The sequence below is a fragment of the Scyliorhinus canicula genome, chromosome 5 (assembly GCF_902713615.1).
Source record: "Scyliorhinus canicula chromosome 5, sScyCan1.1, whole genome shotgun sequence".
NCBI lineage: Eukaryota > Metazoa > Chordata > Chondrichthyes > Carcharhiniformes > Scyliorhinidae > Scyliorhinus > Scyliorhinus canicula.
Genome location: NC_052150.1, coordinates 131,998,613 through 132,014,754, shown reverse-complemented (window position 1 = coordinate 132,014,754; position 16,142 = coordinate 131,998,613). Strand labels below are relative to the sequence as shown.

The 16,142-nt window shown below is 43.8% G+C and overlaps 1 protein-coding gene across 3 annotated transcripts in view; it reads left to right on the top strand.

Moving 5' to 3' along the window:
* Positions 1-16,142, top strand: part of LOC119966275 (tyrosine-protein phosphatase non-receptor type 3-like) — a 176,095-nt gene that overhangs the window by 31,594 nt on the left and 128,359 nt on the right. For all 3 annotated transcript variants that reach the window (XM_038797680.1, XM_038797679.1, XM_038797681.1), the window contains 2 exons: positions 5,750-5,773; positions 9,600-9,834. In XM_038797680.1, the coding sequence (XP_038653608.1) occupies positions 5,750-5,773; positions 9,600-9,834 (259 nt within the window). The remainder of the gene's footprint in view (positions 1-5,749; positions 5,774-9,599; positions 9,835-16,142) is intronic.

Genomic DNA, 16,142 nt, shown 5'->3' with positions numbered 1-16,142 from the left:
CTGTCCCTGGGTGATATGCAAAAAAAACATAGAAAGGTTCCATGTGTATGCTGAAGGCACGTGGAGGGTTTGCTCTACCTCACACCTACCTCACTTAACCCTCCTCTGCTTCAAAATTGCCAGCATGAAAATGTATTTAATCAAACTGAATATTGAGAAGTTTAAAGCCATTGTCTTTGGTCCCTGAAACAAACTCCATTCCCTAGCCATTGACTCCACCCCTCCCTCTGGCAACTGTGAGGCTGAACGAGATTATACAACTTTAGTGTTATATTTGACCCTAAGATGAGCATTTGATCATCCAGGCCATGAGACTACCGGTTTTCACCTCCATCACATCATTGTCTTTGCCCCACCTCAACTCATCTGTTGCTGAAACTCTCACCTGTATCTTTGTTACCGCTAGATTTGACTATTCCAATGCGCTTCTGGGCAGCCTCCCTCCCATCTTCCACCCTCCATAAACTTAAGCTCATCCAAACTCTGCTGCCAGTAACCTAATTTACATCAAGTCCCATTCACTTGTCAATGGCTTGCAACTCCCTGGCAACTTTGAGGCTTAAGCATATTGACTCTAAGTTGAGCTTCTGATCATCCAGGCCAAAAAGGCTGTCGGTTTTCACCTCCATCACATCACTGACTCCAAAACTAAGCTAATCCAAACTGCTACTCTAATTCGTATCAAGCCCTATTCACTTAGGCTAGTGCTTTCTCCTGGAACTTGAAGATATACCGAGATGATGGGTGGAATCCTATTGGAGGGGGGAGGGTGCAGTAAATGTAGCGAACCGTCAAGTCCATTGATTTCAGTGGGGCCAGAGATCCTGCTGATTGGGCAGCAATAAAATTCCACACAATATTGCTATTGTCTTTGTGGTTTGGTTCTTGTTGCTTTAATGTACTCTCCTTGTGTGGATTTGGTTTCCCTGCAGCAAAATAGCTTGTATGAGGAACAAAGCTACTGACCAGCATTTCGGAACATTTTGTCTTCTGCCACACTGCAATACAAGAATGTACTCTGATGCAAGAGACTTGTATTCGGAGCATAAATATGAAGTAACCCCTTTTGGATTTTTATTGAAAGTCATTACTCACTGATCTTGGGGTTAAATTATTTCTATACTATGTAAGGAAAATGTAATTTCAGTAATGTGTAATAAAGATAATCATCATATTGTTGCCACAGCATTTCTGCAGTTTGTAGGGGATCAGAGTGTTTTCCTGTGATTATGTTTTAGAAATCTAGTGGCAGTGCCAACAAATATGATCAGACCATTAGTTGACAAAAAAGTCTTTGTTAAGTAACTGACTCAGCGTTACAGGCATGAGTGTGCCAAGAATACTTTTGTTTAAACTACAGGCGACATGTTACATCTAAAAAGCAAACTAGACCTGTCTGTGAAATACGTTCTTAAAGGAAGAATCTAAAATAGATAGGCCACCAGCTCAATTGTAAAATGTAGCAGAATAATAAGTAAATCATGGTGTAGCAGATAGATGGCACTGAGCTTAGATCTCAACCTATAGATTGTCAGAGAAAGAGAAGCCCAAAGGAATTCAAAGAGTGATTTGGATTGAAACTAGTTAAATAGAGAGAAGTTGTGAGAGAGGAAAATAGATTAGATGCGAGTTAGATCAGCTGTCATTGCAATAAGTTGTCTCAGAGTGTGAAATTAAGTTAAAAGGAGCCTTTCCAGACATTGAAGCAATATTCTAGCCTTGGGTGGATTTTAGAATTAGTTCTGCCAAATAGCAATAATGTTGACAGCTATTTGATAGTAATGTTCTACAACTCTTGTCCTATTACAGTAGCTCTTTACAGTGACAGTCTACATTTTCAGAATTACAGGATTACTTGAAACATCAGACTGGTTCAAGAAGCGGGCTTGTATTCGTTCTCCATAAATTGCTAGCATTTATTTGTCATCTATTTTACTTTTAGATAAAATTATTTGATGTTATGTTTACATGGAATTAGATTTTATTGACTGCAACAAGCCTTTCAAATGACACTTAGTACAACGCTTTATATACTTTGCTGCAACAAAGTCACTAATTTTCTATTCTCCTGGGATAGATAACATTTATGAAATAATTATTAGTTCTGTATCCATTGAAAGCTCATTTTTGAGGATATCGTATTTCGGTCTGATTGTTCAATTTTTTCTATTGTTAATTTCAGACTGTTGTACAACTTTACCGCACCTGTAACCTGACATAAAAGGAAGGAATTAGATCAAGGCAGTATTTATTACGTTCACACTTCATCCCTTTGCCTGAAAACAAAAGCTGCATGTGACCACATATGCTTTGTGTATATTTTCTCTCCTTTGTTGGCTTTCAATCTCTGCTGTGGATTACCTTTCGCATCACTGCAATAATCTGACTACTTTGTTGACCCTAGCTGCATATCACCTTTCCCACATTTCTTCTGTCACCAAAATTACCTTCTTTTACCGTCAAAACATCGCCTATCTCTGCCTCTACTTCCATATTGCCGTCAGTAGACAGTTCATGAGGTGGGATAGATGTGTCTTGAAAATGTTCCTTTTCCATAGCCAAAATGTGTCTCTACAATATTGAAGTTTGCAGACCAGGTAAAAGTTTCACGTAGGAACATAGGACTCTAGGAGCAGGAATAGGCTATTCAGCCCTTCAAGCCTGCTCCACCATTGAATAAGATCATAACTGATGTGGTTGTGGCCTCAATTCCACTTTGCAACCTGTCCTCTATAACCCTTGACTCCCTTGTCTATCAAAAATCTGAATAACTCTAGAAATCAAGGTGGTGGTCGGGCAAGTTCTTTTTCCTCCAAAATTTGTTGAGTCTTGATGTGAGTAAAAACCCACCAGCTTTGAAGACCTCAGTTGGAATGCCATGGGGGCAGCAAGCTTTAATTGCATATTACACAGTCAAAACACTATGGCTAAGATCTTGGAAAGCAAGTAACTGAGGACTTAGGAGATAGTGGAAGATGTTAAACTCTGCAGGAAAGTTCAAAGCAGTAGAATGGGCGAACTTAAATAGCTTTGTCCCTAATAAGTGACTGCCCATTAAATGGTAAATTAGATATTTAATACGTTGATTCTGCCCCACCAAAATTTAGGATGTTTACCTGAACATCAGAGAATCTATTGCTGCACAATTCTTTGCACTTCTCTCCGAATACTCCCCATTTCAAACTGAAATTTGATTTCTGTATCTCCTACAGTAGGAATACTGCTGTGATCAGTCAACAATGATGTTTTCTATTACTGTAAATATGCCACTGCCCAACCACATATTTGTTGTCAGCTGCCTTTGACACACTTAACTATTCTCCTCCAGCATTTATTTCATGTATTCCAATTTTGTGGCACTGCAGTCTCTTTTTCCGTTCATAATTGTCCCAAGGACAGCTCAATTTTCAGGCCTCCCATCTGACTAAAATGGAATGGCGATGGTCCAGCACTGGTTATTATTACATCACTGAGTCCATCAAAATATTCTAACGGGCATAGCTACAAAGTAGTCTTTGAAACAGGCAGTTGGCCAATTTAAAATACTATTTGATATCCTATGATGTATCTTATTTATTCTTTCATGGGATGTACCCATTCCTAATTGCCTTTGTAGGTAGTTAAAAGTCAACCACATTGTTATGGGTCTGAAGCCACATGTAGGCCATTCCACATAAGGAGTGCAAGAACATTTGTGAACCAGATGAGTTTTTAATGACTAATACCGATGGTGTCGTTTTCACTATTACTGAGTCTAGTTTTTGTTCCAGTTTTTATTTTGATTAATTAATTGAACTTTAATTCCACCAGCTGCTGTGGTGGAATTTGCTTCTGCATTAATAGTCCAGTGACTAGTACCTAGGACTTCAGTGGCCATTTTAGATTTACATTGGGCAGGACATGAGTTGTGCATGCTCCAATCAGCATTTTAGTTACTGAGCTGATGAGGATCTAAAAGGTAAGTTCCTCTTTTTTTAAGGCCAGGAGGAGGAGAATTGCTCTTTCCCATCTTGTAGCCCAGTGCCTTCTGGCTGTCTTGAGACACCTAATCTCTAGTCACAACCTCATGCCGGAACTACCAGCATTCCAACAGCCGGCTGCTGAAAGTGTGTTCAGGAAAAATCCATGCCTTTGTATCGTCCCGTGACTTATTCTATCTTAGGACCATAGGAACAGGAGTAGGCCAGTCAGCCTATTCTACCTTAGGAACATAGGAAGAGGAGTAGGCCATTCAACCCCTTGAGCCTGTCCCACCATTCAATGAGATCATGCTGACCTGTGACCTAACTCCATATACATTCCTTTGGCTCACCCTTCGTATCTTTGCTTAACAAAACCTATCTATCTCCAATTTAAAATTAACAGCTGATCTAGCTTAAACTGCTCTTTGTGGGGGAGAGTTCCAAACCTCGACCACCCTTTGAGCGAATAAGTTCTTCCTGTCATCTTTCCTGAGCGGTCTAGCCCTAATTTTTAGACTAGTTTTAGAATCTCCAACCAGTGGAAATAGTTTATCTTTATCTACCCTGACTTTCCCTGTGTTGTGGGTCTCCCTCATTATACTACCGGGCTCCACCCTTGATCCTCTTCTCTCCTTTTATATGGTGCCCATTAGTGGCAATGTCAATCAGCCGAAGATACGATTTCTTATGAATACTCTACTGTACATTTCCAGGTCTTTTATTTCCTGGTCTATTATTCACTTCTTCAGAGGTTTGTCCACAATTAAGGTCTTGGATGAATCAGAATTTCCTGCAGCTTAATATAGGCAAACCAAAGCTTTTTTTACTCATCAATTCCTCCGTGCTCTTTTATCACCCCTGCAATTTTTCAAACTTCCATGGCAGAGTAATTCTGCAAATGGGAACTTCCGCATGCTGCTTAGTCTTAGCTGAGCTTTCTTCTTCACATTAGTTGACACTAGTCTCTTCCTTTTTCCTCGTCATCTTTGCTTTATCATTGATTAGCTGATCTTTCAATTAGCATGCCCAAGATGTCCCACAATCTCGTGTTACCTCTTTCCTCCCTGCTTTCAAAATTATTTCAAAAACCTTCTTGCTCACTCTTTTTGGCATTGTCCTCCTCATACATTCCATATCAGTGGTATAATACCTGTTCTCCATTGGTTTGTGCCCATTTTCTTTGCTCTGAGATATTTGTCCAATACAAAAGATGATGTGTAAGTGGATCTTGTTGCATCTCTTTATTTCATTGAATAATCCATTAGGGAGCGAAATTATTTTGGAAGAAATTTTAATGTACACTAGATTTTATTTGTCGCTCTACGAATTTGAAATAGAAAACTTCTGAGATATTTAAAAAACCTAACTCACCTTTGATTAGTTGATTGTAACTTTTGAAGTATCTTTAACCTTTCCAGCCAGTTATTTCCTTGAAACGCAAGTATAGCTGTTACTCATGCTGTTTTGTTAAACTCGTTTTGTTAAACACCTTACATATACAAAGTCTTATTTATGACAAAATTGAGAGGCAAAATTATTGAGCAAGTATAACTAATTGTAAGTAGTAATAAAAATGGCAATATATATTAACACAAAATTAAAACAAAATTTCATCTGTAACATTTGGATTAATATCTCATGCTTCCTGCTTCTGAACAGAATTTGTATGATTATGAAAAGTGCAGAATTTCTCTGCTTTCACAAATATAATAAAGTTACATTGTATGTCCGCAAAGTATGCATATCATTCTATTGAGTGAAGTAATTTTCAAGTAATTCCTTTACAGGTCAGAGGAACAACAATCACCAAAGTAAGTTTGTTATTTCTTCCTCCACCCTTTGTAAAGTGCTGCCAATTATAGTGGGCTAGATATTGCTGGAAAAATAGCACCATGTTAATCATGCACATCGATATTAATGTATAAATTGGCCAGCAAGTTCAGGGGGTTAAGAGATAATGCCGTGATTTGTGAATCTCTAGAACTTATTGGTTGATTTATACAGCTCCAAAGTTTGCTTCACACAAATAGTATCTTGCCCTTTGCCTTCCAATCGTTTTAAAGAAATGCTGAATTTGCAAATTAATTGCCAATAAACTTGTAACAGAGAGTCAGGTCTGGAACATAACAATGTGAACATTACTAATACAATGAAAATTAACTACTTTGTCCAATTCAGATTTTTTGAATTTCATTCCTGCATGTAAATCATTTAGAAATTTTATGAAGCCACTCTTCTCTGTTACTTCTCTCTTTCTTAATCCAATCTTTCTTCTTCAACATAAGACCATAAGAACTAGGAGTAGGTGAAGGCCATCTGGCCCCTCGAGCCTGCTCCGCTATTCAATAAGATCATGGCAGATCTCTCTGCGGACTCAACTCCACTTGCCCGCCCGCCCACCATAACCTTTTATTCCTTTACCGTTCAAATATCCATCTACCTTTGCCTTAAAAACATTTAACGGGTGTAAATAATTCTGCCAGATGCACAGAGCTGCCGCTGTCGAGCTGGTGCACAGTACCCCACCAGTTAGTCTATTTCATATTTTATTGTATTCTATGTTGGGGTGTGCCCTTCTCTTCTAAATATGTGTATATATATATATATATATATATATATGTTTCTTATTCTGTGTACATAACGGTAATTATACCTTGTTCAAAAACCCAATAAAAACATTTATTAAAAAAAAAACATTTAACGAGGTAGCTTCAACTCTTACACTGAGCAGGAAATTCCACAGATTCACGATCCTTTGGGTGAAGAACTTCCTCCTCAACTCAACTCCGTCCTAAATCCGCTCCACTTTATTTTGAGGCTATGCCCCCTAGTTCTAGTTTCACCCGCCAATGGAAACAACGTACCTGCTTCTAGCCTATCTATTCCCTTCATAATTTTATATGTTTCTATAAGATCCCCCTCATTCTTCTGAATTCCAATGAGTATAGTCCCAGTCTACTTAGTTTCTCCTCATAAACTAATCCCCTCAACTCCGTAATCAACCTAGTGAATCTCCTCTGCACACCCTCCAGTGCCAGTTCATCCTTTTTCAAGTACGGAGACCAAAACTGTACACAGTGCTCCAGGTGTGGCCTCACCAGCACCCTATACAGCTGCAACATAATCTCCCTGCTTTTAAACTCTATCCCTCTAGCAATGAAGGCCAAAATTCCTTCTTAATTACTTGCTGCACTTGCAAACCAACTTCTTGTGAATCATACACAAGGAGCATGCAGCAGTTTTTTTAACCAGTTAGATAATAGTCCATTTTACTGTAATTCCTATCAGAATGGATGACCTTACATTTATCAACATTGAACTCACCTGCCGGACCCTTCTCCATACACTTAAACTATCTATATCCCTCTGCGGACTTTCAGTGTCCTCTGCACGCTTGGCTGCACCACTCATCTTAGTGTCATCTGTGAACTTTGACACATTACACTTGGTCCCCAACTCCAGATCATCGATATAAATTGTAAACAATTGCAGACCCAACACTGATCCCTGAGGCACACCACGAGCCACTGATCGCTAACCAGAAAAACACGCATTTATCCCCACTCTTTGCTTTCTGTCATTTAACAAATCCTCTATCCAAGCTAATACATTACCCATAACTCCATGCGCCTTTATCTTATGCAGCAGCCTTTTGTGCGGCACATTCTCGAATGCCTTCTGGAAATCCAGATCCACCACATCCACTGGTTCCCCATTGTCCATCGCGCCCGTAATGTCCTCAAAGAATTCCACTAAATTAGTCAAACATGACCTGTCTTTCATGAACCCATGCTGCATCTACCCAATGGGACAATTTTTATCTAGATGTCTCGTTATTTCTTCCTTAATGATAGATTCAAGTATTTTCCCCATTACAGAAGTTAAGCTAACCGGCCTTAGTTACCTGCCTTTTGTCTGCCTCCTTTTTTAAACAGTGGCGACACATTTGCTGTTTTCCAATCTGCTGGAACTGCCCCAGAGTCCAGCGAATTTTGGTAAATTACCACGAGCGCATTAGCTATTTCCCCCACCACCTCTTTTAGTATCCTGGGATGCATTCTATCAGGGCCACCTTTCGCCCCATTAGCTTGCCCAACACTACTACTACACTGATGATGATCGTTTCTAGGTTCTCACCTGTATAAGGCTCTGGTCAGACCCCACTTGGAGTATTGTGGACAGTTTGGGGCCCTGTATCATAGAACATAGAACGATACAGCGCAGTACAGGCCCTTCGGCCCTCGATGTTGCACCGACATGGAAAAAACTAAAGGCCATCTAACCTACACTATGCCCTTATCATCCATATGCTTATCCAGTAAACTTTTAAATGCCCTCAATGTTGGCGAGTTCACTACTGTTGCAGGTAGGGCATTCCACGGCCTCACCACTCTGCATAAAAAACCCACCTCTGACCTCTGTCCTATATCTATTACCCCTCAATTTAAGGCTATGTCCCCTCGTGCTAGCCACCTCCATCCGCGGGAGAAGGCTCTCGCTGTCCACCCTATCTAACCCTCTGTATCTTAAGGAAGGATGTGCTGGCCTTGGAAAGGGTCCAGAGGCGGTTGACAAGAATGATCCCGGGAATGAAGAACTTGTCGTATGAGGAACCACTGAGGACTCTGGATCTGTACTCGTTGGAGTTAAGAGAGATGAGGGGGGATCTTATTGAAACTTACAGGATACTGCAAGGTCTGGATAGAGTGGACGTGGAGAGAATGTTTCCACTTGTAGGAAAAACTAGAACCACAGGACACCATCTCAGACTAAAGGGACGGTCCTTTAGAACAGAGATGAGGAGGAATTTCTTAGAGGGTGGTGAATCTGTGGAACTCTTTTCCGCAGAAAGTTGTGGAGGCCAAATCACTGAGTGTCTTTAAGACAGAGATAGATAGGTTCCTAATTAATAAGGGGATCAGGGGTTATGGGGAGAAGGCAGGAGAATGGGGATGAGAAAATATCAGCCTTGATTGAATGGCGGAGCAGACTCGATGGGCCGAGTGGCCTAATTCTGCACATATGGTCACCTGCCATAACCTCCTTGCCAACAATTATTGGTATGTTATTTGTGTCTTCCACTGTGAAGAACGGCACAAAATACCTGTTCAATGCCTCAGCCATTTCCTAATTTCTCATTAAATTCCCCTTCTCATCCTCTAAAAGACCAATGTTTACCGTAGCTACTCTTTTGTTTTATATATTTATTTTTCTGTATCTGATTTGACTCTAATTCATCCTCTATCTGCTTGTTCAGGTTCCGTTCTCCTACTTTAGATTTCTTTCTCGATCGTTAAGCTTCATTGGTTAAGGAGATGTCCTGTTGTTCTCACTATTCACGAAGGAGGAGATGCCCTTTCTCCTTGCCACACCATTATTAACTCACACCTCCAGAAAGTTACAATGCGAACGTTTCCAAGTTGGATGGATGCAGGAAGTTGTCTAACTAATTCTGCATGTCAAGAAAGGCCCTGATTCAGAAAGTCCTTGGCCAATGTCATACGTAATGTGTGTTAAAATTACAAATTTGAGTAAAATGTTTCCTAATTGTGAGTTTTATGCTTATGTCCTTGTGATTACTTTTAACTTAAATGTCTTCTACCCCATGACTTTCTATTTTATTTAACTTATTTGTAGGCTAGTTGCAGGGGATGAAATGCAACAACAGTTCTCTCATTGCATCAAAAGACAACGGCGATCATTCACACATTCGGAAAATGGCATTGACACTGTTGTACCAAGTGACGATCACCTATCTGTGTCTGTTTCACACCCGCTGGATGGCGTTGACTTGCAGTTTCTTGAGACCTATGGATTGAAAGCACCAAATGCCGATGAAACGGCCCCTTGCCAATACTACTGTGATGACAAGGTTTGCAAAACTGAATGCAGCTTTCATTTTATAAGCAAAATGTAATCTATCATTATATCAGTTTACATAGCAATTAAATTGATGGGAAAATGAAGACTCCAGCAGCAATTCTTCATTCTAGTTAGCTCCACATGTACCGGCCTGTTTATATAAAATTTAAATGGTTGCTTTTGTCTTTGTAGGGTATGAATAAACATGGAAAAGTAATGCATTTGCATGTGCCTGTAAGGCGTAAATAGTATTAACTATCTTAAGCAGTCAGTTGCAAATTCTGAGTCAGAAGAACAGCAAATGAAAGCAAACAGAAGAAAACCAACTTTAATTTATTTAAAAAATCAGATAATCTTTCATAGTAACTTATGCTTCTAATGTTTAAAATAAGATATTTCAGAATTACCCATCAAATTGTCTTTAGTCTTTTCTTTATTGTGTCCAGTGTTACTTTTGTTAAACCTTTCACTTGAATTTCTCAGCCTCTCAAAACTCTAGGTTTGCAGTTGGTATTGATCCCACAGCTACCACTCTGCTTACAATTTGCTAAATGTAGTAGTCTGAGCATGTACATATTTTTGATTGTCCATTGTAAAAAAAATGTCTGGACGCCTAAACATCTTCCCTCATACCGTGCCAGGAGTTTTGAATTTCTTCAAACTAAATTTATTTTGTTACAAGTTAGCAAATTGTCCACAAGACCATAAGACATAGGAGTAGAAGCAAGACATTTTGCTCATCGTGTCTGCTCCACCATTCAATGAGATCATGACTGATATAATCTTCAACTCAACTTTCTCGCCTTATCCCCATATTCTTGATCCCCTTACTGATTGAAAATCTGTCTATCTCAGCCTTGAACATACTTGCCAACTCAGCCTCTACACCTCTCGAAGAATTCCACAGATTCACTACCCCCTGAGAGAAGAAATCCTTCCTTATTGCTGTCTTAAATGGGTGACCCCTTTCTCTGAAATGATCTCTTTGGTCCTAGACTCTCCTTCTCGCCGTCTAACCAGTTAAGCCCCCTGAGAATCCCTTCTGTCTCAATAAGGTCACCTCATTCTTCTGAATCTCAGTGACTAAGGGCCCTATCTACTCATCCTCTCCTCCATAAGGAGATCCCTCCATACCTAGGTTCAATCTAGTGAACCTTCTCTGGACTGCCTCCAATACCAGCATATCTTTCTGAAGATAAGGGGACCACGATGGTTCACTGTATTCCAGGTGTGATCTAACAAGTGCCTTGTATAGTTTTAGGAAGACTTCCTTATTTTTATACTCCATTCCCTTTGAAATAAAGGCCAATATTCCTTTGCCATCCCTATTGCCTGCTGAACTTGCATGCAAGCTTTTTGTGATTTATGCACGAGGACCCCCAAATCCCTCTGTGCTGCAGTTTTCAGCAGTCTTTCTCAATTTTAAATAATATTTGGACTTCTGGTGGCGGCATGTAGGTGGAGGTCGCACATTAGGTGGCGCCTGCTCGAGGCTCTGGTTTTTGGATTTTAATGCCTGGTTTCGGGGGCAGTTTTTGAATGAGCTGGTGTCGGAAGGTAGAAGGAAGGTGGGAGATGTCGAAGACCCAGAAGAAGGGCACTGGAAAGAAGGGGTGAGCAAAAGGGCTGATGAGTGAGTTGGTGAGTCTGGCATGAAGAAAGATGGCGGAAGTTGGATTGTTGGGTGGGGCCGCACCCCTAACAATGGAAACTCTGATCGAGGTGATGGCCAGAGAATTTGAGAGACAGTTCACTAAGCACATGGAAGTGCTGCGGAGGGAGATGATGGCAGCGATGAAAGAGTGGATGGAGGAGGCGATTGCCCCAATAAAGGCAGCAGTGTCAAAGACATTGGCCAAGGTATGGGAGCAAGGAGAGCAGTTGAAGGGGTTGGAGGAGGCTCTGTCACAGCACAATGGGTGAGGAGCTGCGGAGGGTGACGGAGACTAACAAAGGGCTCAGAGCCAAGGACCTGAAGAACAGGTCAAAGCGGTAAAATCTATGGATCGTGGGCCTACCTGAGGGGGTGGAGGGCCCAAGGTCGGCTAAGTACTTTGCAAAGATACTGGCAGAGCTGATGGGGGAGGGGAAAGTACCCTCCTGATAAGAGTTGGACAGGGCGCATCAGTCGCTCAGGCTGAAGCCGAAAGCAAATGAGCCACCAAGGGCAGACATAATCTGCTTCCATAAGTTTCATGTGAAGGAGAAGGTCCTGAGTTAGGCGAAGTAAAAGCAAGAGGTGAAGTGGGAAGTGGCTGGTATTTGAATATACAAAGATTTGACAGTGGAACTGGCGGTGGCATTCGGACGGATGAAGGTGATGCTGTACAGCAACAGCTTGAGCTTTTGGAGTGGTCTACCCTGCAAAGTTGAGGGTGACGCACAACTCGTAGGATTTCTACTTCGAAACGGTGGAGGCGGCAGAAACGCTCATGAAGGCCGGAGGATGGGGACTGAAATGAGCGATGGAACTGGAATTGGGACTTGGACTGAGGGGATGGGGAATGATTTTAGTCTTCATCTCTCTTTTTCGTTGTTTCTCGTTTTGTATTTAATGGTGGGAATGTATGGGTTTGGGGTTGGTTGAACGGGGGAGTGTAGTTACCTTTGTTTATAGTTGGTTACAAGTCTTGTGGGCCTTCGGTTTATGTGTGTTTTCTGCACAATTTTGCACCGGTTTTGTTTGTTTTTCTACGCCTGGGTTATGGAGGAGGGGATTTGGGCAGGGGCCTGCGCACTAGTAAGCGAAGGTTGGCTAATATATGTGAGTGTGGTGGGAGAGGGACCGTGGTCATTGGAACCTGGTTGAACAGGTTTCGATGGGTCTGGGAGGTGTGAAAGATGGGATCAATACTGGGAGAGGTGCTTGCAAGAGTAAGTGGATGAAGGGATTCTGGGATGGGTGAGGGGTTCGATGGTAGCAAAAGGATGGGGCGGGTCACGCCTGAGGGGCAGGGCCCGGGGTTATGATGATGGTGGATAGGAAGGGCAGGGGGCAGTGAGAGACCCCTGGTCAGAATAGTGGCGGGAACATGAGGGGTCCCGGTGAAGAGATTGAGGAGTTTAAAGGCCAACTTTATTATGCTGCAGGAAACCCATTTGAGGGTGAAGGATCAAATGAGACTTAGGAAAGGTTGCGTGAGTAAGGTGTTTCACTTAGGGTTTGACAGTAGGGCTCGGGAGTGGGGGGGCTAGGGTATTGATGGCAAGAGGGTGAGGTTTCAGATGGAGAAGGTGGTAGCGGATCAGGGGGCAGGTATGAGAAAGTGACGGATGAGCTAGAGGGGAGGTTGGTGACACTGGCGAACATATATGGCCCCAACTGGGTTGATGCGGGGCTTGTGAAGAGGGGGCTGTGTGCCGACCCAGATCTGGACACCCACGAGTTGATAGTGGGGAGGATTGGAACATGGTGTTAGAACTGAAGGTAGACTGGTCCCGGCCGTGCTTGCTAGTCCAGTCGAGGGTTTGAAGGCATTGGCTGGGCTCCTGAGCGAGGTGCGAGGCGTGGCCTCGTGGAGTTTCTTCCATCCGAGGGAAGTATTCGTTTTTCTCTCCAGTACACAAGGTGTATTCGAGGATTGACTTTTTCATGGTGGGAAAAGTGCTATTGGCTGGATTTAGGAGGTCGGAGTACTCAGGAGTCGTGATTTCAGATCACGCTTCGCATTGGATCGATGTGGTTTTGGAGAAGGGGCTAGCCCGAGGCCGGGGTGGAGAATGGACGTGGGGTTGTTAGCGGACTGGACCTCCTGTGACAAGATTGGGAAGGTGATCGAGGAGCTTGTGGGATTTAATTACACGGGGGAGGTTTCGCAGTCGGTGGTCTGCGAGGCTCTGAAGGCGGTAGTGAGGGGGGAGGTGATCTCGTTCAAGGCTCAGGTGGATAAGGAGGAAGGGGAAGAACACCAGAGACTGACAGAGGAGATTTTGGAGGTGGATGGAGGTACACTGGGGACCCCGATCTGGGTCTCCTAGCAAAGAGGAAGGAATTGTAGCCAAGGTTTGACCAATTGTCCCCGGGGAGAGCGGTGCGTCGGTTGAGAAGGGCGAGTGGTGCTGTCTACGAATGTGGGAGAAGGCAGGATGTATTTTGGCCGGCCAACTCGGGAGGGAGGCAGCGGCAAGGTAAATAGTTCGGGTACAGGATAAGACAGGGAAGTTGATGGTAGCTCCGGAGCAGTTTAATAAAGCATTTGAGGTATTTTATCGGGATCTGTATAGGTTGGAGCCACCGGAGGAGGAGCAAAGGATGAGGGAATTTCTGGACAGGCTGGTGTATTCAAGGCTGGGAGAGGGGGCTAGGGCAAGTTTGGAGGAGCCAGTGGGGGAGCAGGAGGTGAAGGAAGCGATTGGGTGGATGCAGGTAGGAATGCCGATGGGGCCCAATGGGTTTCCGGCTGAATTTTATAAGAAATTGAAGGACAAGCTGGCACCGTTAATGATGAGAATGTTTGAAGATGCGATAGGTCGGGGTGTCTTGCCACAAATGATGGGGCAGGCTTCCATCTTGTTGCTGTTGAAGAAAGATAAGGAATCAGTGGCGTGTGGATCGTATAGGTCCCTATCTCTGCTCAATGTGGATGACAAGATACTGGCAAAGGTGTTGGCATTAAGGTTGGAAGGGTGTCTCCCGAAGTGATTGTGGAGGACCAGATGGGGTTCGTGAAGGGAAGGCAGTTGCTCTTGAACATAAGGAGGTTGCTGAATGTGGTCCTTTATCCAGTGGAGGGAAGGGAGACAGGAGGTGGTGGTGGCGCTGGATGCGGGGAAGGCGTTTGATCGAGTAGAGTGGTGTTATTTGATGACGGTACTGGAGGGATTTGGAGTTGGGCTGAAGTTTGTGGCGTGGGTGTGGCTGCAGTATAAGGAGGCGATGGCGAATGTGTGTACTAACAGCATGAATTCAGGGTATTTCACACTGCACAGAGGTGTGATGCCCTATGCCCCCCCCCCCCCCTGTTTGCATTGACTATAGAGCCCTTGGCTATTGCGCTGAGGAGCTCGGGGTTGTGAAAGGGGATAGTGAAGAGGGGGCAGGTTGAGTACAGGGTGTCCCTGTATGCCAATGTTCTGCTGCTGCATTTTTCGGAACCGAGTGCAACGGTCAGGAGTATAATGGAACTGTTCCAGAGCTTCAGGACGTTTTCGGGGGGGAAAATTAAATCGAGGGAAAAGCGAGTATTTTATGCTTTCCCCGTTGGGGGTGGGAGCGGGGTGAGGAGGCAGCCATTCCGATTGACCGCAACCCACTTCAGGTATTTATGGGTGCAGGTGGCCCAGGATTGGGCAGGGTTTGGAAGTTTAATTCCACTGGCTTGGTGGGGAGGGTGAAGGCCAATTTGCTGAGGTGGGACAGCCTCCCTCTGTTGTTGGCGGACCGGGTGTAGGCAGCGATTCCTGTTCTTATTCCAATGTCTGCCGGTCTTTTTACCTAAGTCCTTCAGGGGTCCTTTCCTCATTCATTTGTGGGGGGGATTGTGGCCAGGATTCGGAGGTTGGTACTGCAGAGAGGACGGCAGGTGGGGGCTAGGCCTCCCAATTTGCTGCATTACTATTGGGCGGCGAATGCGGAGAAGGTGCGGGGTTGGAGCAAATGGGAGGGGCTTTGTGGGAAAAAATGGAGGCGGGCTCTTGTAGGGGGTCGGGGCTGTGAGCGCAGGCAATGGCGTCGCTCCTGATGTCCCAGGAAAGTACTCGGTGAGTCTGGTTGTGGTGGTCACATTGAAGATTTGGAGGCAGTTTAGATAACACTTTAAGCTGGGGCCGAATCAAGGGGATGCCAATTTGGGGGAATCATGAGTTTGCGCCAGAGGGGGATGGATGCGAGGTTTCAGGAATGTGATGGAGAGGGATTAAGCAAATGAAGGATTTGTTCCTTGGGGGTGATTCGTGAGCTTAGAGGAACTGGGAGAGAAGCATGGGTTGGCAAGGGGGAGGGGAAGAGTTTAGGTTTATACAGGCGGGACTTTGCAAGGAATGTTTTCCCGACCTTCCTGATAGCGCCGGCCTCCTCGTTGCTGGAGAAGGTGCTGCCAGTTGGAGGGCGGTCATCTCGGCAATTTACGGGAGGATCCTGGAGAAGGATAGGCTGCCTATGGAAAGGATTAAGTCAAAGAGGGAGGAAGAACTGGGGGAGGCGCTGGACGTGGGACTGTGCTGGAATGTGCTGTGGAGGGTGAATAAATTGACTTCATGTGCAAGGTTGGGGCTGATAACACCTGACGGTAGTGTACTGGGCGCACCTCACAAACCAAGGCTGAACCGGCTGTTCGAGGGAGTGGAGGATGTCAGTGAGTGATGTGGGAGGGGCCTTGC